At 37.4% G+C, this 23917-nt stretch overlaps 1 protein-coding gene across 8 annotated transcripts in view; it reads left to right on the top strand.

Moving 5' to 3' along the window:
• The window catches only part of Chd9 (chromodomain helicase DNA binding protein 9), a 216184-nt gene that overhangs the window by 166118 nt on the left and 26149 nt on the right, over window positions 1-23917 (top strand). For all 8 annotated transcript variants that reach the window (XM_057754378.1, XM_057754381.1, XM_057754376.1 and 5 more), the window contains 10 exons: window positions 1772-1882; window positions 3718-3914; window positions 4552-4751; window positions 6400-6559; window positions 7059-7148; window positions 13271-13374; window positions 14503-14620; window positions 15217-15274; window positions 15555-15597; window positions 19396-19615. In XM_057754378.1, the coding sequence (XP_057610361.1) occupies window positions 1772-1882; window positions 3718-3914; window positions 4552-4751; window positions 6400-6559; window positions 7059-7148; window positions 13271-13374; window positions 14503-14620; window positions 15217-15274; window positions 15555-15597; window positions 19396-19615 (1301 nt within the window). The remainder of the gene's footprint in view (window positions 1-1771; window positions 1883-3717; window positions 3915-4551; window positions 4752-6399; window positions 6560-7058; window positions 7149-13270; window positions 13375-14502; window positions 14621-15216; window positions 15275-15554; window positions 15598-19395; window positions 19616-23917) is intronic.

Below are 23917 nucleotides of genomic sequence, written 5' to 3'. Positions count from 1 at the left end.
TAGGTATTGAACCCAGGGCTTTGTGCATGTTAGGCAAGCACTCTATCAGTTATAATAGATAATCTTTCTTCCATTTGTTCTGTCTTATATCTAGTTTTACATGTACTCTCCTTATCTCAGTAAAATGGAATGCATGTAATAACTTGAAACAGTTGTAAGCATTAGTCAGGAGAAACATTAGAAATAAAAATTTAGAAACTAAAGATTATGTGTAATAAAGGCAGAATAAAGTAGGAAATTGGCTAGAGGAATGGCCCAATTGATATAGTACTTACCTTGTAAGCACAGGGACTTAAGTCTGATCTCCATATCACACAAACATGCTTGTCAGCCTGGCATTGGTAGGTAGAAACACATGAGAACAGATCCCTAGGGTTTACTGGCAAGCACCTTGAGACTATTTCATGAGCTTCAGACTAGAAGAGACCATGACTCAATTGAAATTGGGTAGTGGTGTTTTTGAGACTTTCCTTTGAAGTTGTCCTCTGGCTTCCTCCATGTACACCCACATACATACATGAACACACACATAAACTTTAGAAATTTAGTGTATGTGTGTGTGTGTAGTGATGTAGAAGAGTTAATCATTACATTGACTTTAATATATAAGGACAGTCTGAGGGATTGCTCAGCCATAGGTGTGCCTGTTATCCAAGCATGAGGACCTGAGTTCAGGTCCCTATCCACTGCATCAAAAACAAACAACAAAGCAGGGCAAAAGTGGCTCGAATCTGCACCCTTAGCACAAGACGAGCCTTGAAGCTACCTGGTCAGCCTGCCTAGCTAATCAGTGAACTCTGTGTAAAAGGAGAGCACCTATCTCAAAATAAATAGAAGGGGGCTGGGGAGATGACTTACAGCTCAGGAACACTGGCTGCTCTTCCAGAGGACCCGAGTTCAGCTCCCAACACCCACATGGTGGCTCACAGCTGTCTGTAGCTCCACTACCAGGGAACCTGACAGCTTCACCCAGACATACATGCAGGCAAAGCACCAATGCACATAAGATTAAAAATAACTTAAAAAAAAAAAAAAGTATAGTGGGACCTCTGACCACCACATGTGCATACTCTGTTGTAGCCCACAAACACATACAGATACTGCATAACATAGCACACAAGCACAAGTCTAATTTAAAATTTTAATTACTTATTTGATAAAGGGAAAGCAAAGTGCTATCTTGCTAGCCCATAAATTAAATTCTATCATAATTGCTGCTGTTGTTGCTGCTGCTGCTTCTTTGTCGTTTTTGTTTTTTGCGTTTCTTGTTTGTTTGTTTCTTTGCAATAGGTCTCTCTTACTTAGCCCTGGCTATCCTGGAACTCACTTTGTAGACCAGGCTGGCCAAAAACTTACAGAGATAGCCTGCCTCTGCCTCTGCTGGGATTTAAAGGCATGTGCTACCACAGCTGGCTAATTCTACCATAATTTTTTAATTCTCCTATAGTATTTTAGAAAGTATGCCTCTGTCTTATGTCATTTCCTACCAAAAAGAAATTATTATCCTTGTTTATTGAAAACTATAAAATTAACCCACAATAGTAACTTACTTTTTTCTGCTCCTAAACTATAGTCTGTGTTGACTTTAAAAACATTTGCTTTGAACAAATGCTCTTATATTTAAGGCCACTGTATTGGAACATGTCTTTAGTGTTTGTATGTATGCTAAATTCAAATTTTGTGCACAGTAAATGCAAACAGATGATAGTTTATTTTCAAAGGTCTTTTTAATGTCTTAAGTATTTTAACAACTTGCTATTATATATTTCAGGCAAGTTTTGTAGCATCTGGAAACCGGACAGATATTTCTTTAGATGATCCCAACTTCTGGCAAAAATGGGCTAAAAAAGCAGAAATAGATATAGATGCCATCAGTGGCAGGGTAAGTATTTATGAAAGTGCTATCATACTCGTAACTATTTGTGCCAGACGTACATATGAAAGTTAACATTTCTATTATATAGAAATTCATCAAGAACTTAAAATGCCTGAAACATTATTCAAATACAAATCATTTGGAAAAAAATGAAGAAGAAAAAAACTAGCGAAAAGGAAAACAGACAATTCTTCCTTATAAAAATTCCAATTAATGAAGAAGAAATGAGGGGAATGTAACATCATTCCTAATTCGCTCTGATACTAATTTTAAAAGTAGTGGATTAAGGAAACAAATGGGGCTGGAAAGATGACACATCTGGAGAAACGGCTCAACTCTCCCAGCAACCACGTGGTGGCTCACAGCCATCTAAAATGGAACTAGATTCTTTCTTCTGTCATACAGGAGTACATGACACTTTTATATACATAAAATACGTAAATGAATAAATTTCTAATGAAAAACAAAGAGGATATTTCTGTGTTCTCAATATAAATTCTCTAAAATATGTTAATTAGATAAGCAAAACTATTAACTTTATACCAGAGAAATTTAGCAAAGATTGCTGTGTAACAAGCGATCACATGATTACATGTGTATTCTTTAAGTACAGTGCACTGTCCAAGGACCCTTATCCTCTGAACCTGACTTCCTCTGCTTCTATGTATCTTTTTCTGCTCTAGGGCTTTCCTAAGTTTCTCGTGGTATTTCCCGCCCCTTGTTTCCTTTCTTGTCATGATAGTGACTACCTTTCAAAACTCTAATTCTTTAAAAATTCTTTATACTTTAACTTCCAGTCAGCTTTTGTACTCTTCTTATATTGTAAAACATCCTGAATAGTACTTATTTTTAACATATTTATTTGACTGCCAAAGTTTTGGATTCCTTTTAAGCAGAATCTGTATTACTGATGTTTGTATCAACAGTACCTATATTAGAGGCAAACACAGGAGTTAATTGAATGAGTTAAGCTGAATTGGTCATGAGGGACTGAGACACTGCTTTGCCTTTTTATATATTAATATAATTATTCTGTACATAAGTAATTATGTTTCTAGTTCTTCAAAATATTAACAACATTTGACCAGTATCTCAATTCCTATTCCTTTAATTTTAAAAAACATTTACTTCATCATTTTTTCTAAAGTTGAAAGCAATCCAAATTTTAGTAAATAAATCATGAAGTTCAAATTGAGTCTAAAAATTATATTTTGGTTATTGAAAATTTTCTACCCCAAAGGTCCTCTGCCTATGCATCAATCCAAATGAGACCAAATCAGACCGAATTAGAAAAAGCCTAGGTTTAATGGATAAAATGCTCCCAAACCCCCAGAGAGGAGACAGATAAGTGAGACCGTAAAACCACATGTCTGTTTTCCGGGGACCAGTTTAAATACCCTGTTGGAGTGACCTTGAGCATCTCTTGGGTAGGGGTCATTATTTGGCGAGCTTTCTGAGATGCAGCATGGCTTGGAGAGAGAGGGGGGAGGGGGCTTGGGATGGAACTCCCACCAGAGCATCCCATCCTCTTTGGGTTATAGATGGCAGGGGCTTCGGATGGAACTCCCACCAGAACAGTTACTGTAAAGTCAATAATTTTTTTACTAATCCTAGAAAATATCAATTGTTTTTATTCCATGAATGTAATGTCAGAAAACTGTATATGTATCATAACAGTTTTAAAAGAAGGTATCTTCAGTTGACTTGATAGAATACTAGATCTGTTACTTATTTTTTCTTTCTACTACTATTTATATTTCTATAATTTAAAAAGTGAAAATAGTTTTGCTGTAAATAAATTGTTAAAGTACCTTCCCTAATTATAACATCAACTTTTACAGAACAGTTTAGTTATCGACACCCCAAGAATTAGGAAGCAAACCAGACCCTTTAGTGCCACAAAAGATGAATTGGCTGAATTATCTGAAGCTGAAAGTGAAGGAGAAGAAAAACCCAAACTCCGGAGACCCTGTGACCGGTCCAGTGGCTATGGAAGAACTGAATGCTTTAGAGTTGAGAAAAACCTGCTGGTTTATGGGTAAAATGTTATTTTTAGTATTTGTTATAAACAATTATATATAAACTTAAATATATACTATTTTCAATCATCTTATTAAAATCAATAACATTTATTTTTAATTATCCCAAATCTGTGTTTAGCATATATAATCTTTCTGTATTTACACTAGTTGAATGAATCACTAATGTCAAGCTCCTTGTTGAAATCTGCACATTCAGTAATTCAAAGCAATAGTATCTCTGTCACTGAGTAAGATATATTGAAAGTTACTCTTCTTTGCCTCTTTGTTCTGTATACAAGAGAAAGCTTTAGTAAATCTTTATAATGACACATTTTTTTCTTTTTCCTGGCTTTTATGCATGAGTTTTTTTTTCTTTTTTTTTTTAAATATTTATTTATTTATTATGTATACAATATTCTGTCTGTGTGTATGCCTGCAGGCCAGAAGAGGGCACCAGACCTCATTACAGATGGTTGTGAGCCACCATGTGGTTGCTGGGAATTGAACTCAGGACCTTTGGAAGAGCAGGCAATGCTCTTAATCTCTGAGCCATCTCTCCAGCCCGAGTTTTTTGTTGTTGTTGTTTGTTTTGTTTTGTTTTTCTTTTGCTCAGACTTAAGTAAATATTACTGTGACTGTTCCTTTTTTAACCAGGTGGGGCCGATGGAGAGAGATTTTGTCTCATGGGCGTTTTAAACGGCAGCTGAATGAACACGACGTAGAAATCATTTGCCGAGCTCTTTTGGCTTATTGCCTAGTTCATTATCGAGGTGATGAGAAAATTAAAGGCTTTATATGGGATCTCATCACCCCCACTGAAGATGGCCAGACACGTGAGCTACAAAATCATTTAGGCAAGTATATTTCTTTCCTTCAAAAAAGTCTTCTTGTATAAATAATACTTAATGTACTTTTGTATAAAATTTCAAAGTAATACAGATAGTATTAAAAAACTTAACCTTTACAGTCAAAAATCAAGCTTTAGAAAATGCCAGTATTATGGATTTGGGGCTTTTCATATTCCTGTTAAATTTGTATCACTTTGCACATTGTTGGCCTCACAGTATGTCACAATATGGCCATTTGGCTGTGTATCCAGCCTTTTCTTAGTATTTCATGGTCTGGGTGTTTGATAATTTGCCTTGCATCTTCTTTAGTGATAGGCCTTCTGGCTCCAGTCTGACACTGTTGAATTTGTCGGTAAGAAGCTCTGTATACCCCTTCTCATGCATATGGGTAATCTCCCTCCACTGAAGGTATTTGCATCATTAGTATTTTAAATATAGTCTTTGGGTAGATCTGATAAATTATATGACACATCAGTAGTATGTTGTTCAAAGTGACGAGTTTGCAGTGTTATCAGTGGTATATGCAAGAATTTTTCTCTACAGCTTTGCTAACAGAATGTACATTTCAGAATAAAATAAAATTTGGCCATAAAATGATTACATTTTCTACAAAAATGAAAAATGACTGTGCTTTTAAACTTATTTTATAGTTTTGTTCTTTCAAATCAAAAAATATTTATTGACTGTCTGATATGTTCTTGGCCAATGTACATGTTATAAAAAGAAATAGAGAAGATCACTGAGCTCCTCCACCTTACATTCTAACTAGGTAGACAGACATAGACTTTAGGTTTAATTAATTAAATGGCTACAGGTTTAATAGGCACTGCAAACTAGTGCTGTAACCGTTCGCACTTCCAAGATAGCACCGCAACAAGCATTTGCTTTGGATGAAGTGGTCAGTAGAGAGACAAATTAATTAATTTGAGGATAGTTCTTTAGGTAAAGGTGAAAGAATCACAGAAATATGATTATGTTCTTCCCTAAAAACCATGCATTAAATAAAGGAAGAAATGTGAAGTATTAAGCTTACTCAACTCTATAGAACAAAATATTTCATAAGAATATGTTTTGATAATAAGCAAGGAGCCAGCCTCAGTTCCAGTGTTGCTGGTTTCTGGGGTAGATGAGTGCATTAGGCCGGAGAAGACTGTGTAAGCTACAGATGTGGTTGATTCCCTTTCCTGGAAAACTTAGCAAATGTGGCACATGAACAGTGATGCTTTTTATTCTTTAAAGAAATTCATAGTAAAACTCTCAAGGGCATAAAAATGACTTTAGCTCTCTTAAGGTTAGACCATTCCATATTATTAATAAAGCAAATTCTGAAATGCCAAAGGACAGATACATTTCTGATAACCAGTGAATCAATGGTAAAAGGGGGGATAGGTTACAAAGCCGAAGGAATCTATTATAAATATTGTAATTTGGGATAAAGTATTGCCTCATTTGTGAAATTTGACTTAATTTTTATAAAACCATCTTGAATTGTATTTGATTTGTTATTTTGTCAGTTCTATTGCCATTAATGTGCTAAAGACCTCAGTAACCTTCAGTGACCCCGGAAAGTCTCTAGCAATTTCTTGTATTGGAAAAATCTTTCAAGTCATAGCTTTTTATACAAGTTCTTTCATGTGAACCTTCATCTTAACAGGCCTCTCAGCTCCTGTGCCTAGGGGCCGGAAGGGGAAGAAAGTAAAGACTCAGACAAGCTCCTTTGATATACAGAAAGCAGAGTGGCTTCGGAAGTATAATCCTGAGCAGCTCCTTCAAGACGAAGGCTACAAAAAGCATGTAAAGCACCACTGCAACAAGTAGGTGGTGGGCGGTGGAGAACCCGTTCTCTAAACAGTCACCTTCCAGTCTAGTGATGGTATGGTCTGAGATTGTTAACTTCAAATGGTATCTTCAAGCAATCATGAAACATCTTATATATTTTTACCATCAAATAGACCTAATCTCCAGATAAACTCCTCTCTTCCCGTGCAGTAAATAGTGACCACTGTGAAGATTTTGCAGCATCTTTTGTATCATCAGTAATGAGAGTTATTTAAACATATATAACTATTACTCAATTATTGAAAGACTCTATATAAGCAAGGGAATAAATATGCCTATACTCTGCTGCTTGGAAGGCAATGCAAGAGAATTCATCCATGAGTTCAAGGCACGCATATTCTACTCAGTGAGCTCCAGGCAAGCCAAAGCTACATACACATCCTCTCTCAAACAAACAAACAAACAAACAAAACAAAATAAAAAATGTTTTTTGCTTTAGTGACTAATATCTTTGTCTCCTTTATTTTATTTTAGAGTTTTGCTTCGTGTAAGGATGCTTTACTATCTAAAGCAAGAAGTCATTGGAAATGAGTGTCAAAAAGTATTTGATGGAGTTGATGCAAGGTAACTTAAATTTTTGTTTACTTTCCAGTAACGCAATAAAATAAAAACCATACAATGAAAGAAAATTGCATAGTAAGTGGCTCTTTCCTTCAGTGGAGATAAATTTCCTTGCCACAGAGAATCGATCCTTGCCTTTTTTCTGTTACTCTCATCCTTGGCTCTGTTATAAAATGCAACAACAGGAGTGGTAATAATAATTTAAAGATTTGTATGTAGCCAAGATGCCATTCAGATAGACATGCATGAAAAAAGTGATTCATTCATTTCTTCAGGGAAAGGCCTGGATTATTTTGTTTTATTTGTGTTGTTGGCGTCAAACCCAAGGTGCTTGTGCGTCCTCGGCAAGTGTTTTACCACCCATCCACACCTCTGTGAGCCCAGGACCAATTCTGAGTACACTCAGGCACTGAAAAAGACAAAATGAATATTCATCCTTAATCAGTTTATGGTATCAGTGAACAGAAGTGAGACTGTGCTTTACTGCATGGATAAGAATCCAGTAGGCATTTCCCCTTGACTACGTGTGCTTTAGTTTCTCCTCTATTCTCTGCAGCATCTGTTTTAGACTTGTACACACCATAACTGCCTGTTCAGCACCTTATTTTCAGGAACTAAATGTAAGCAGCCATTAAGTAGAAGTAAACTCAGCTTTCTGCCAACAAATAGAAAATTTAGCTTTCTTGAACTCATTCTTTTCTTGTTTTCTTCTAATACAACAGCCACGAGACCCTAGCCACACCTTGGTCTCCTGGGCCCTTACCTGTTTCTGTTGTACAGTCAGTCAACTTTCTCCCTATCACATGTCCACTTGTAGACTTGCTCCTGCTTCCCCACTCAGTGTGACTTTTGACCATTGCTTTCTCCTTTCAACTCCCTAACACTTGGGTGTTTGTCATTATAACCTAAACCTCATCACAGCATCTTCTTACCACTCATTCACTATACATTACCTTGTCATGCTCCCCCTTTCCTCATTATTCAGTTTTATTCTCCAGGACATTAGCTGAATTCTTTAACCTCACTGCTTGCCTATCTCTCTGTACCAAATACCCATTGTAACTTCAGTTTAATCTATTTCTTACCTTCTTCTAAGGAGCTAAACATGACTAGGAAAAAAAGATCATGTAATGGGGGAATGGATTTACTTCAAATCCATGCGTATTCAACATCAAATGAACTGAAGTACAGATTATTTAACAACTTTGGCTAGTAAATTTCTTTTCTTCCTTTTTAAGAGGAATTATTTCTACCTGTGTCCCAAAACCTTCCAATTAACCAATCATGTCTAATAAAGACCTTGTGACATATTTCATAGAAAAACAATCAGTCAAGAGCTACTTGCATCCATCTCTACCCATTTGCCCCTCAGGCAACAGTAAAAATGCACCTCCTTTGCTAATTAATTGCCTTGAAGCACATCTCTTCTGTTCATTTAAGAACATTACTCCTGTAGTAATCTTCCTTTTCTTTCTCTTTTCCCCTTCTTCCCTTTTCTCTCATGCGTAAACATGCCCATTTTACTCACTTATCATAAAAAGGAAAATAACTTCCATAATATGTATCATACTGCTCCATTTTAATGATTCCCTTCTCGACAGACTCCTGTGTTTTCTGTTTCTACTTCTTTCTTTGCACTTTTTATCAGCCTACTCTAATCAATCTAGTCAATGTTTATAGCATAGCCCATGACACAGCCACCAAGTCTGTATTTATTTACTTCTTAAAATATTTTCTTCCATAGGTATCCATGCTACTTCCTATACCCACCAATTCTTTCCTTCCATTCTCATATGTAAGACTGCTCCATCATACTGAATGTATCACATATTGCCATGGTATGATTCTTGGGTATCCTTCCCTCATTCTCATGAAGGAGAACCCATTGGCTCAATGAAAAACATGCCAAGTGTGAGGACCTTCATTCTCCTCGCCTAGCCTCAATTCTCTGTTTAAATTTCTGCTGAGACCTAATAATTGATCATCCTTGCCTCCAGAAAACTCTCTACACTCTGTCCTTCAAACAGCAGATAGAGTGATTTTTCATAAAGCAGTGGCATATCTCTACAAAATGTCTTCTTAAAACAGAATTTGAGTTCTAGATAACCTAAAATAACCCTACATAATTCTCCTTCTTCTTTTGCTCTGTCCATTACCTACAGTGTTCCAGCCACTCTGTTGTTTCTGTTCATCCAACAGGTCAAGCTTATACTGTGTTGTTCTGGTCCAAATATGCTTTGTCCAGATCTCCCAAAGAACTGTCCATTCTCGTGACTGGAGAGTTTGCTCAGCAGTTAAGTGCACTGTCTGTTCTTCAGAAGACCCAAGGTTAGATTTTAGCCCTTGCTTAGCAGCTCACAGCACTCTGCAACTCCAGTTCCAGGGGAGCTGACACCTTCTTCTGGCCACCAAGAGTGCATAAGTGGTATGTAGACATACACGCAGGCAAAGCACCCACCCATACACATAAAGTTAAAAGAATTCTCCATTCATATCATTCAAATTTCAGTTCACTGTTACCCTCTCAAGTAGGCCTTCCTGTCCATATCATCTAAAACAGCCCTCTAGTCATTCGCTACTTTATTTTAATGCCTCTTGAGTTTTTTACTATTCAAAACTTTTTCTTCCATTGCAATTTAAGTTGCTGTTTTATTGATCATTGCATTCTCATCCATTATCTTCTTTGGCTGTGGTTATAGTTTGCTGTAGAGTGTTTGCCTAATACATGAGGCCCTAGGTTCAGTTCCCAGCACTCCCCTTACCCAGATAGAACTGGGAATCTTAAAATACTAAGTACTCAATAAATATTTATTAACTAATTGTCTCTTTTTCTTTGGCCTATGACTGATCTACTTTTATTTTCATAGCCACTGTTCCATTGATCATTCCTTTACTTTCCCATTTAAAAATAAATCTACTTCTCTTTGGATTTTATCAAGTTTATATCTCCCTAATCTTAAATTTAACTTTGTACACTAAATGCATCATCTTTGAACCCAGTATCTCTTCTACCATATTAGTGCTCTTTGATTTCATAGACTTTTTCCTTCCTTCCTTCCTTCCTTCCTTCCTTCCTTCCTTCCTTCCTTCCTTCCTTCCTCCCTCCCTCCCTCCCTCCCTCCCTCCCTCCCTCTCTCTCTCTCTTTCTTTCTTTTTTCTTTCTTTCATTCCTTTTTCTAGACAGGGTTTCTCTGTATAGCCTTGGCTGTCCTGGAACTTGCTTTGTAGACCAGGCTGGCCTTGAACTCTGCCTCCTGAGTGTTGGGATTAAAGGTGTGTTCCACCACAGCCCAACTTAGACTTTTTTTGAAAAGTCTATTCATCATGTCAAGGAGGACAACAGGAACTTGATGGAGCTGACAATGTTACATTCTCAGCCCGGAAGCAGAAAATATTGAACACCTGTGTTTAGCTCACTTTCTTCTATACAGTGTAGGATCCAAGCACAGGGAATGGTGTCACTAACAGTGAGTAGGTCTTCCCCTCTCTTAACTTAGTCAAAATAATCCCACACAGGCTCTTCTCCTGGGTCATTCTAGAGCACATCAACTTGATATTAAGTTTAACTATGACATATCACTTAGCAGTTAGCTTTAATTATTTGAGGGTTTTCATCTTGGTGGCTTATGTTTTATTTCTGTCTTCATGCATTCAGATCTCTAGCTCATGTCTGCATCTCTTTCTCACTTCAGAACTACATTTCTCACAGGTCCCAGCATTGATTATTCTTGCTTAGAATATTCTCTTTTTCTCATTTTCCTGTTCGGCCCCTCCTTTTTCTTAGTTGGTGTGGACTAAGACTCTCTTTCCATCTCTCCCAGTCTTGTTGGGGCACATCTTCTACTAGTAACATACCATGTACCTCTTTACAAAGCTAGGGGGCATCCATTTTAATTCATTTTAGTTATTTGAATGAAGGATTTAACCTGAGGAACTTCAAGAAGTCCTTATGCAAGAACATCAAATGATTTTTAAAGACAGAAATCAATCACTTGGGAGGCTGAAGCAAAATGATCAAGTTTCAGGTCAGCCTGATCTACATAGTGAATCCTAGTCAGCCTGGTGGTCTATATAGCAAGAGATTGCCTTTAAACAAACAAACAAAGCGGAAGAACAAAGAACCACCAAAAATCAACAATAGTTGCAGGCCGGTCTTATATCCCTTTTGCTAACAGTTTACAAACACTTCATGGTCATGTGACACTCAAATTTGAACCAAGTTTTCACAAGCGGGAACATTTTTTTCCAATCTCCGTCTATACAATTGTCTGGAGCCAAGCGCCACCTGGTGGTAGACAGGGGATCCTCTACTACAGTTTTCCTTTCTGGGATCCCAGATTCTCTCTGCCCTTGTCACAAACTCCGTCAGATAAAGATTTCCGTTAGCCATGTTCTTTGTCAGTTTTTGACAAATAGCAGGAAAATCATTGTCTCTCTCTTTTTCTCTACTAAGCTAAAACATTTTCAGTTTTGACTTATTTATAGAAAAGATATAATAAAGTATTTGCTGAAAGTGCTGTCAGTTTATAAAGTTCATTTTACCCACATCTTACCGTGGGTTAAAGACTTCTGAAAACAACACTGAGCTGCTTATCCTTTTTTTTTCTAAACACATGGAAAACTTTCTCATTGTCTATGTCTTCTTGTTCAAGACTATTGCTGGTGAAGGGGTGTTTGCCTAGTCCAGGAGCACATGAACCAGCTTATCTGTATATGATAGCCAAATTAAAAAAGAACTTTTTTATTAATAGAACTTAGTTATCACCAGAAAATTTAGCACGTTAAACCTAAAGGTCTTTGCTAATTAATGTAGGAAATTACAGTGACAAGACAGAGATAGCATTGCTTTATTATATTATTTTTCTGCATCCTTAAAGATTGACAGTTTTAGCACTTGGGAGGCAGAGATAGGCAGATTTCTGTGAGTTCGAGGCCAGCCTGGTCAACAAAGTGAGTTTGAGGCCAGCCTGGTCAACAGAGTGAGTTCCAGGACATCTAGGGTGGTTACACAGAGAAACCTGTCTCAAAAAGCAAAAAACAAACAAAGAGAAAGAAAAATTGACAGTTTCATGAAATCAAGTATCAAAATTCTCAGTCTTTTATTTTCTTCAGTATACTCCATTCAGTTTTTCCCCTTTGACTACTGAATATCAGGACACACACACGTACACACACATACACATATGCACACACACAGACATACACAGACACATACACCCACATGTACACAAACTTACACATATGCACACACAGACACACGCACACATACACCCACATGTACACAAACATACATATATGTACACACAGACACATGCACATACACCTACATGTATACAAGCATATGCATTTACACACACACAAACATACCTACACCCATGTGTATGTATCTGTACGTATGTACGCCCACAGCCTTGTATGTATATACATGCATACACGTACATATAACAGTACATGCTAATAATTAAGCATTAGGAATGTATCTTTTGGCCTTTACAATATTTTAAATCTCTACAAAGAAGTAAACATACCTACAGCTGATGTCATTTTATGGAGTCACCTCTACTATTTGGAGAAAGTTCAAGGAGAATAGTCTCATGGTTGGATGAGATTCTTGAGCTGTCACCAACCCTTTCCTGAAAACAGCCAACTTGCCAAAGCATTATGGGTTATTAGAAGAGTTTGAAATAATCTGAATTGTCATTTGTATCAGAATACTGGTTGTATAAATATAAAAGTATTATTTTTCATAGTTTAAATTATAAATAAAAAACCTAAGATTACACTTTAAAATTTAGCTGATTTATTAAAAGATGTAACTTGTTTTTGAAACACAAAGCACTTCCTTTGCCCTTTTGAAACCCAGTTTTCTCATATACAAAATATTTTAACCAGATTTTTTTTTACCAAGCTGTTTGCTGCCATGACATTCCAGTGAAGCACTTTGTGTATGTAAGGGTGAGGAGACTGTGCCTCATGAAACCAGGCATAACCCTTGCTAAAATGTATTTGTTTAGTTGAGCGTAATGTTAGTCATTTTATGGCATCTTTGTTGCTATTGCATCATTTATACCTTTTTCCTCCTTTATACATATTTATAAAATTCATAATCTTGTGCTGTTTTTAAGTGACATTGATGTTTGGGTGCCAGAGCCAGACCACTCAGAGGTTCCTGCTGTGTGGTGGGATTTTGATGCTGACAAGTCACTTCTTATTGGGGTTTTTAAGCACGGTAAGTAACGAGTGAGCGGGGAGAGCACTGATGGAGAATGGAATCCCACTGTTGCTTAGTTTCTTGGTTTCCACCTGCAGTTTTACTCCAGTAACACACACACAGTCACCAGAACCGCAGAGTGTCAGAACTAAGTTTGTATTCACTTCATTTCCTCATGAGGAGGTGCCAGATGTGACTTGCCCTCTGGGCCGTCAGTCTTACAGAGTCTCCTCCCTTAGAAAGAGTTACATGAACTATGTGTATGATCAGCTTATTCTACTTTTCTTTTTATATGTTTTTTGTTTGTTAAGATGTATTTATTTTTGTTTTATACATATGAGTGTTTTGTCGCCATGTATGTATGTGTTCTATGTGTGTGCATGGTATTCTCAGATGCCAGAAGATGGCACCAGATCACCTGGAACTAGAGTTAATGATGGTTGTGAGCCACCGTGTGGGTGGGTGCTGGGAACCAAACCTGGATCTTCAAGAACAACTTTCTTAATTTAAACCATCTCTCCAACTCTGTTTTTACTGTTGTTTTTGGTTTGTTTTTTAAGATTTTACTTTTAGATGGAATGTGTGTGTGTGTGTGCGCGCGCGCGCTCATCCAATGGACAAGTTGTCCTAAACAGAATGTTGAATCACCTGGAGCTGAAATTAAAGGCTATTGTAATGAGCCTAATATGGGTGTTGGGAACTGAACTTGGGTCCTCTAGGAGAGCAGGAACACTTTTAACTGGGCCATACTCTATTCTTCTTTGTAAAAGATACATTTAAATTTTTATTTTTTATTTGTTTGTTTATTTGGTTTTTTTGAGACAGGATTTCTCTGTGTAGCTTTGGAACCTGTCCTGACACTTGCTCTGTAGGCCAGGCTGATCTTGAACTCACAGAGATCCACCTGCCTCTGCCTCCCAAGTGCTGGGATTAAAGGCGTGTATAACAACCTCCCAACTACATTTAAATTTTTATAAGTATTAGTAAACTGTAATATTTGTGATGATTTCAAAACAGTATCTTTAACCCAATTACTTAAATAAAATGTTCCTTTAACCCCCAAATATAATTTACTGTATATATAGGGAGTCTTTATATTTACACAGTTTCTTTCTGTCCTCTTTACCTTTGAAACTGGTGATGCAGGTTATGAAAAATATAACACCATCCGAGCGGACCCAGCACTGTGCTTCTTGGAAAGGGTGGGAAAGCCTGATGACAAAGCTGTTGCTGCTGAACAGAGAGCAAATGATTACATGGATGGGTATGTGCATTTTAGACTCACATTCTCCATCTGTGTTTTGGTTCCATTCTTAATGAGGTTTATCTTTTTTCTTTAGATTTATTTATTTTATTATTTTATGTGTTTTACTTGCATGTGTTTATGTATAACCTTTGGATGCCTTGTGCTCTCAAAAGTCAGGACTTTGAATCTCCTGAGACTGGATCCAGTGGTTGAGAACCACTGTTGTGGATGACAGGAAGCAAACCTGGGTCCTCTGCCAGAGCTACAAGTGCTCTAAACTACTGACCCAACTTTCCAACCCAAGGTTTATCCTTTTTGTGCGTTAGGCTTGTATGAACTTGACCATGTGCTTAGAGGACATGGGCTAACTTGAGGTGTTACTCTTCAGGACTTGTCTACCTTGCTTTTTGAGAGTGATCTCACTGATTAGACTAAGCTGGTAAGCAAGCAAGCAAGCTCCAGAGTCCCCCCATCTGTGCCTCTCTGTCATTGGGATCACAGATGTGTACCATCACACCTGGCTTTTTTTGTTGATTGAGATCAATTTGACCTTTAAGACAAGTCAAGAAATCATCAGACCATTGCAATAATTAGAATACTTGTTATTCTCACAGGGATGTGGAAGACCCAGAGTACAAACCTGCCCCTGCGATCTTTAAAGATGATATAGAGGTATGTTTTGGATCAGCTAGAGAAAACAGAAATGGCAATTGTGAGAACTAAGCCAAGAAGTTGTGTTTTGCTTTTGCTAAGTGGATTGTTGCTGATTGTTTTGTGGGCTGGGGGTATAGTATTAGCTATTAACCCAGTAAATTCTGGCTTAAATCATAGCTCAGACTGTTAAAAAAAAAAAGTGTTGAAAGAGAAGTCTCAATTATGAAGAAGTTTGGCTCTTTTTTTTTTTTTTTATCTTGACTCAGTTACTTTGTGACAAATTTCTCTTTTTTTAAAGGATGACGCTTCCTCACCCGGAGACCTCGTCATATCAGATGGAGGTAGGTTGCACTTTTTCACTTAGCAGCAGTATAATTTTACATCCTCATGAACGATGAGATCACATTTTTTTTTCTCTAATTTGTAAGCATAGTCCTTGAAATCGTTGATTGGAAATTTAACAGTACTGTTATTTTTTGCAATTCCTTAGCTCTGAATTTATAAACTAGACACTTTGACTGTGGCTTGGTTATTAAACTTATATGTGAGATTAAATCGTTAAATGTTAATGCATAATAATTTCTTATTAGTTCCATGTATACATTAGGGAACAGCCTTATTAGTCTTGACAAAGCTAGCTGAGCAAGGTCTGCCTTCACTGTTACTTTGTTTTTGGTATTTTTAGAGAGAGTCTCATGTACCTTTCAGGTAGAATTATATGTGTGTGACATCAGACCCAGCATTCCTTTTACCAGTTTCTGATACTAAAACAGGAAACACATTGTTGTTGAAGTCCATTCATTGCCCTCTGGTACCCAGAGGAGCAGTGTGCCTCACCCTTTGAATAGTACAGGTAGGCTAGGGAAGCTGTCCATTGGGCATGAGCATAGCACATAATATGTACCTTAAAAACATATTTTGTACTTTATTTTGTTTTGCTTTTGTTAGTACTGGGATCGAATCCCAAGCCTTATACTAGGGATACTGTAAGTGATCTACCACTGAGCTACGTGATCAGCTCTAGGTCTTGAATGAATTAAAATTTTAAAAATTTATCATTGTCATGGTGATTTTTTTGTTTTTACTACTTTCATCTTGGTTGGAATAGTGGGGGTTGGGAGTATAGACAGGATCTCTTTTAACCCAGGCCGACTTTGAACTTACTATATGACTAAAGATGATATTGAGTATTTCATCTTCCTAAGTGCTGAGATTGCAGGCACTTTCAACATTCCTAGTTTTATACAGTGCTAGGGATAGAACCCAGATCGTTATTCATTTTAGTTTGTAGTAGTACTTTTTCATCAGGACTGCCAGTCCACAAATAATGACATGGAGATTAATTATTAATTATGACTACTTGACTTCAGCTTAGCTTGTTCAGAACAGTTCTTATAACTTAAATTAACCCATATTATTTTTTAAGCATTTATTTAACTTTATGTGCATTGGCATCAGATCTTCTGGAACTGGAGTTACAGACAGGTGTGAGCAGCCATATGGGTGCTGGGAATTGAACCCAGGTCCTCTGGAAGAGCAGCTAATGCTCTCAACCACTGGGCCATCTCTCCAGCCCCATAACCCATATTATTTCATCTGTGTTCTTTCACATGACTTGTTTTCTTATGTCCATACTGCCCATCCTGCTTCCTCTATGTCTGACTGGTGACTGCACCTTTCTTCTTCCTAGAGTTCTCTCTCTGTCTCCAAGTCCTACCTATACCTCCTGCATAGCTATTGGCCATTCGCATTTTATTACACCAATCACAACAGTGCATCCTCATACAATGTACAAATATCCCACACCATTTCTTCCGTTTTGTCTAAATAAAAAGGAAATGTTTGAAAATAACAAAACTATATACAATAAGAACAATTATCAGGTAAGAATTGCATTCACAATGTCCAGTGTCTTTGTATTTGGCATATTTGGAGAAAATACTCTATTATCTATCCTATTTTGATAAATTTAAAGTTTTATACCTAAACCACTTTTTATCGTAATTTATATTACAACCCTAAAAATATCTTTTTAGATCTTAAAACATCTCCTTAGATATGCAACTTAAGCATCTTTCAACCTTATGTACTTTACATCTCTTACACAATTTTTTTAAATTTGGTAACTAGGAAAACTGTAATTATAATTATCTAGTCTTTAAGCCTATCAAATATCTGAGAAGGTTATAATATTATGTGAGTAAACAGGAAGTGTAGAACAAACAACTTCCAAAACAGCAGCTGCTGTTCTCTATTCATTAGCATTCAAATCAATTAACAAAGTCATGTAAGGTCCAAACTCCTCCTTGTGTTATAATATTTGCTATCTTTACATGACTTTTTTTTGGGGGGGGGGTCAGGTTACAAGACAGGGATTCTCTGTGTAACTGTCCTGGCTGTCCTGGAACTCGTGTTCCACTTTTATAGACCAGGCTGGCCTCAACCTCACTGAGATCTACCTGCCTCTGCCTTCCAACTTCTGGGATTAAAGGCGTGCAGCACCAACGCCCAGCTACATGGCTCTTTTTTTTAATATATATATATATATTTTATTTTTCTTTAAAGAATTTATTAATTTAAACTATTTTTTCTATGACCTTCTGTCCCATTTTCTTTTCTTTGTTCAGCATCTAAGTACATTTTTAGGCATATTATACCTTTTTGGAGGTTTTCTGTGTCTGGACCTAACTTTCTGTGCGTCTATAGCATTCTTTGATTGTGTGAGCCAAGCCTTAAAGGGCCAGTCTGTCCACCGTGTGGTTCCATGCTGGCGACTGGCTCAAGCCCAAAGGCAGCAGCCAGCAGCCTACTTGAGAGAATGCAGAACTAGGAAGCCATATCCAGCTCCTTGTTCAGAACTTTTTTTAGCTTTCACAAGCCCTGTGTTTGGATATTCAAACCCCACATTGGGTGCTATATATAGTGGAACTTTCTTGTCTGGACTGCCAGCCCACAAATAATGACATGGAGGCTTATTATTAATAATGATAATGTGACCTTAGCTTGGGCTTGTTCCTAACTAGTTCTTGTAACTTAAACTAACCCATATTTTTTCTTCTGTATTCTTCCACATGGCTCATTACCTCACCTCTATACTGCCCATCCTGCTTCCTCTGTGTCTGTCAGGTGACTCTGTTTTTCTTCTTCCCAGAGTTCTTTCTGTCTATACTCTCCTACCTAGCTATTGACCATTCAGCTTTTTTTATGCACCAATTAAAGCAATACATCCTCACACATTTTACAAATATTCCACGACACTAGGAAGCAATCTTCCAACTGACCTACATTCCAAGTCTTTATAATAAATTTTTAAAATGTATATTTAAACACATAGTTTTCTACCTACTGACTTTAAAACTGCTTTGATTTTAAATTAATATAAATTCAATCAAAAAATTAATATCCCCTGGGTTTACAGTGCTCAGCATCCCATTGATTTCTGTTTGGCTTTTTTTTCTTATTTTAAAATTTCTTTATTTTTATTTTGTATGCTGGTGTTTTAGCTGCATGTGTGCCTGCGAGAGGGCGTCAAAACATCTAGAACTGGAGTTGCAGACAGTCTTGAACTGCCGTGTAGGTGCTGGGAATTGAGCCCTGGCCATTTGGAAAAGCAGCCAGTCTCTTAACCACTAAGACATCTCTCCAGCCTCCATTGTATGTTTGTTTGGTTCTGGGGGGCAGATTTTTGAGACAGGTTTCTCTCTTTTGGGTTTCTCTGGCTGCCCTGGAACTTGCTTTATAGACCAGACTGGCCTCTAGCTCAGGGATCTGACTGTCTCCATCTTCCAAGTGCTGCGATTAAAGATATGTGATGCTGTGTCCAGCAACTCTTTTTCCCCCCATGACAGGTTTTCTCCATGTAACAGCCCTGGCTGTCCTGGAACTTGCTATGTAGACCAGGCTGGCCTCAAACTCACAGAGATCCACCTGCCTCTGCCTCCCAAGTGCTGGGATTAAAGGAGTGCACCACTACCACCTGGCTCTCTCTCTTTTTTTATGATGAAAGATTTGGTTTGTTTCCTTCCAATAAACAGGATAAAGGAAAAATTATAAGTATAAAGTTTTCGGCTTTTGTGAGCTTCATCCAATATCTGCTTAGGTTTTATTGTTTTTATTGATTCAAGTTTCTTTAAATACAGATGGTCAATTGATGGAAGGGGATAAAGTTTATTGGCCTACTCCGTCAGCTCTGACTACACGGTTGAGACGTCTCATCACTGCATATCAACGAACTAATAAAAATAGATACATCCAGCAAATACAGCCAAGTTACTCCGTGCCTGCCAGTGTAATGCAGCCAGTTTACGAAGAAGCCACTCTTAATCCTAAAATGGCAGCCAAGATAGAAAGACAGCAGAGGTAAGACAATATCAAGTTTTACTACACAGTATCTATGTGCATGTTCATTCTAGAGGTTATGAAGTTGTTGAGTTATCATTCTAACTTGCCAAAGCAAAAGACTTATATACAAATGTATATATACTCATACATTTGTACAGAATTATGAAAAAACTAGCAAAAATAATTGTCTTATATTTACAATCCATATTTCATATTTAGTTTTGTCATTTTTACTAACATTGAAAATTTTAAGAAAGGCATAAAAAAAATTATTCATAGAATTTTAAATTATCAAAATTCTAGATCCAAAGCTTAAACTATATTAAATAGACCTTTGTCTATCTTATTTTACATTAAAACATTTATAAAATTTAAGAATGGATGGAAAGCAAATCTACCTCTACTTTATAAAAGGATAAATGGGAGGAGAAGGAGTAGAGAGATGGCTCAGAAGTAAGAGCACCAACTGTTTTTCCAGAGGACCTAGGTTCAATTCCCAGCACCCATATTGGCGCTCATAGCTGTCTATAACTCCAGTTCCAAGAGATCTAACACCCTCACATAGACATACATACCAAGCAAAATACCAGTGCACATAAAAAATAAAAATAAATAAATTTAAAAAGAAAAAGGTAAATGGTTGGAACCATTGTTGTTGAGGAGAAAACAGTGTAAGAGATGTTTAAGACAGGGGAGTTTGCCATGGTGGCACGCACCTTTAAACCTAGTACTCAGGAGGCCAAGGCAGATGGATCTCTGTGAGTTCAAAGCCAGCCTGGTCTACAGAGTGAGTTCCAGGACAGCCTGTCTCAAAACAAAGTAAGACAGGAAAGAGTCTCAACAAGTTATAACTTCTTTTCTTAAAATATGTTTTTAAGATTTGTTCATTTATTTTTATGTGTATGAGTGTTTTGCCTATGTGTATGTATGTGGGCCTGGTGCCTGAGGGGCTCAGAAGGGGGACTTGGGTGCCCTGGACTGGATCAAATAGTTGTGAGCTTTTATATGGATGCAGGGAACCATTCTCCAGCTGCTGAGCCAGCACTCCAGCCCCATATATTTGAATAAAATTGTACGTGTGTGTGTGTGTGTGTGTGTGTGAGTGTGCGCGCGCGCCTGCACGTGAATGCAAATGCCCACAGAAGCTAGAGGTGTCAGATTTCCCTAGAGCTGGGGTTACAGGCAGCTATAAGTCACCTGATATGAGTGCCAGGAATTGAACTCAGGTCCTCAGGAAGAGCAGTAGCTCTTATCCACTGAGCCATCTCTCCAGCTTCCATCCCTGTTGTTCTAATGTCTTGTAGTACCTCACCCAGATTTTCTTTGTGTGGATTCTAGGGATCAAACTTGGGTCTTGTGCTTATAAGCTAAGCACCTTATTGGCTAATCTGTATCACCAGCCCGAAGAGCTTTAAATAAAACAAACAGCATATCAGTAACCAAGACTCTTTGTTAAATCTGGGTGCTTGAATTTTCTCTGTTAAGGTTCTGTTTTGTTTAATTTGCAGAACATTTATCTTAGAATATAGTTTATGTGAAACCTAGTATGTTGGCTCTCCTTGTTAAAATTCCAAATTATTCTGACTTCTGTCAGTATCTCCTTGCAGTCATCGGTTGTTCCACAACAATCACCCCACCCAGTATCTGAAAATAGTGTTGGGTTTTAAAATATTTTACTATATGGGTTGTAATTAGGCAGTTTATCTCCTTCATGAGCTGTTGCTTGGACTCTAAAAGAGGTGGGAGTCAAAAGTAGCCTTCCTCATGTGGCTGGCAGTTGGTTTCAGCTTAGAGCTCACATTCTAAAGAGGGCTGGCCGTTCCAAGTGGCTAAGGCTGGTGCTACAGATTATTATTACTGTTATTGTCGTTTTCTTCTTCCTTGTCCTCATCTGCTCCTATAGTTTTTAAATGATTTGAAAAATAATAGAAGCTTCTTAAAAAATACAGACAACTGGAACTGGAGAGATGACTCAGTGGCTAAGAGCACTGTCTACGCTTCCGGAGGACCCAGGTTCAATCCCCAGCACCCACATGACAGCTCACTACTGTCTGTAACTCCATTTCCAGGGGATCCAGCATCCTCACACAGATATACTTACAGGCAAAACAACAATGCACATAAAATAAAAATAAATAATTTTTAAAAATACAGAAAATGATGCTGTATGAGGCTCAGTGGTTAGGAGCACTGTGAGTTTGTAATCTCCAGCTCCAGGTGATCTGATCCCCTCTGACCTCCTCCCCTTACACACACACACACACACACACACAAGCAATAATTAAAATTTTTTTAATGATTTTTTGTAAAAAATACAAAAAACTGTAAAGAAACACATACATAATTATTGTTTACATTTGGTCACTTTTCTTAGCCTTTTTTCCCATATATGCTCCCATAAAATTAAATGCACCCTCACTTGGAAACATAGGATCTTTTGTTTCACCATGAATGTGCAATTATACTTGATTCATGCTTTCTTACCCCAGAGAGAAGGAAACACTGTGTTTGAGGAAGGTGAAAATATGGGGTAGAAAGAATATTTGTCTTAGAAATGATCAGCTAGGCTATTCTCTTTTAAATTGAATTTTAGTTCTCATATTTCAAATTTTCTGCCTTTTTAGTAAAAACTTCACCCCGGAAATTCTCTAGGTTATAATAGCATTTGTCAAAATGTTAAAACTTTGGCCTGGTGTGGTTGTGCACGCTTATAATCCCTGCACTTGGGAGGCAGAATAGGTGGATCTCTGTGAGTCTGAGGCCAGCCTGGTTTATACAATGAGTTCCAAGTTAGTCAGGAGAACATAGAGAGACCCTGACTCATAAAAATAGTTGGTATTTTTGCACATGTGTGACTATTGTGTACCAGCACAAATGTGTGTGTCTAAAGGCCAGTTCATGTTGACTGTCTTTCTTGGTGCTTCTGGCCTTTTATATTTCTCACGTGGACCTGAAGCCTGCCCATTTGCCCATTTTGGCTAGTTTAGGTAGCTTGTTTGCACCAGGTGTCCCTATCTCTACTTCCTGAGCATTGAAACTAAAGTTGGCTGAATGGCAAGCACTTTTTACACACTGAAGTATTAGTAACTGTTTAACAGCCTATTGCACAGAAATTTATAATCTGCAGAACTATTTCTCTATCACCAGATACTAATTTGATTTCTTTTTTACTGTGGTATACAGCACCTCAGCAAAAGTCATATACGTATTTTTTATTGTTTCTTGTATTTGCCCACACAAATGTATCCTATAAGCTAAGCAATGATTATAAGTTATAAATAAAACTCATCTTTGAAAAATGTGATGTATGCTCTGACTGTTGGCTAGGTATATGATAAATTTGGTTGGTTTGGGTTTAGAGATTGCAGATTTTTTTTTTTTTTTTTTTTTTTTTTTTTTTTTTTTTTTTTTGGTTTTTCAAGACAGGGTTTCTCTGTAGTTTTGGAGCCTGTCCTGGAACTAGCTCTTGTAGACCAGGCTGGTCTCAAACTCACAGAGATCCGCCTGCCTCTGCCTCCCGAGTGCTGGGATTAAAGGTGTGCACCACTACCGCCCGGCTAAGATTGCAGATTTTTTGAAGTCTGTTCTCATCAGTTACATTCTGCCATCTTCCTGTTGTCAAAACTGTCACAGAACTAGCCTGGACTAGACTTAAGGGAAGAGAAGCAGACTCCATTGCTACTAGTAAAGAATTGTAGCCCTTGTTAGAGTACTCTGTCTGCTTTGTATGGTCTGTTAGATGTGGATTAATTTTCCAAAGACAATAGTTTTTGATGACATTTGATTGCTCATTATTTTGCATAAGTATAAAGTCTTACGTTCTAAAGTCTAAGTTCAAAGGTTCCTACAACTAAGGTTTTCTTTTTTTTAAAGATATATTATTATTTTAAAAGATTTTTTATTACTAATTCTGTGGGTATGTGTATATGAATGCAGATGCCTTAAGAGGTAAGAGGGGTTGGACCCCCTTGGAGGTGGAGTAAAGGCATTATGAGCCTCCTAATGTGGGCTCTGGGAGTCAAACTTGAGTCCTCTGGAAATGTAGTGTGTGCTCTTAACTACGAAGCCATCTTCCAGCCCATTATTTTTTTTAACGTGTATGGGTCTTTTGCCTGCATGTATGAATGTGCACCATGTGCATGCAGTGCCCACTTAGGCCAGAAGAGGGCATCAAATTGCCTGGAACTGGAGCTACAGATGCTTGTGAGTCAACAAATACACAATGTGAAAGGAGTTGTGTTCTCTGTGAAAACAGTTGGTGGTCTCAACAGATGAGCCATCTCTCTGGCCTTTATTCTTTTATGTTTTAATTTGCATTTC

Source organism: Chionomys nivalis, chromosome 21, assembly GCF_950005125.1.
Source record: "Chionomys nivalis chromosome 21, mChiNiv1.1, whole genome shotgun sequence".
Taxonomy (NCBI): domain Eukaryota; kingdom Metazoa; phylum Chordata; class Mammalia; order Rodentia; family Cricetidae; genus Chionomys; species Chionomys nivalis.
Note: the sequence above shows the minus strand (reverse complement) of the source record. Positions and strands in the feature narration are given on the sequence as shown.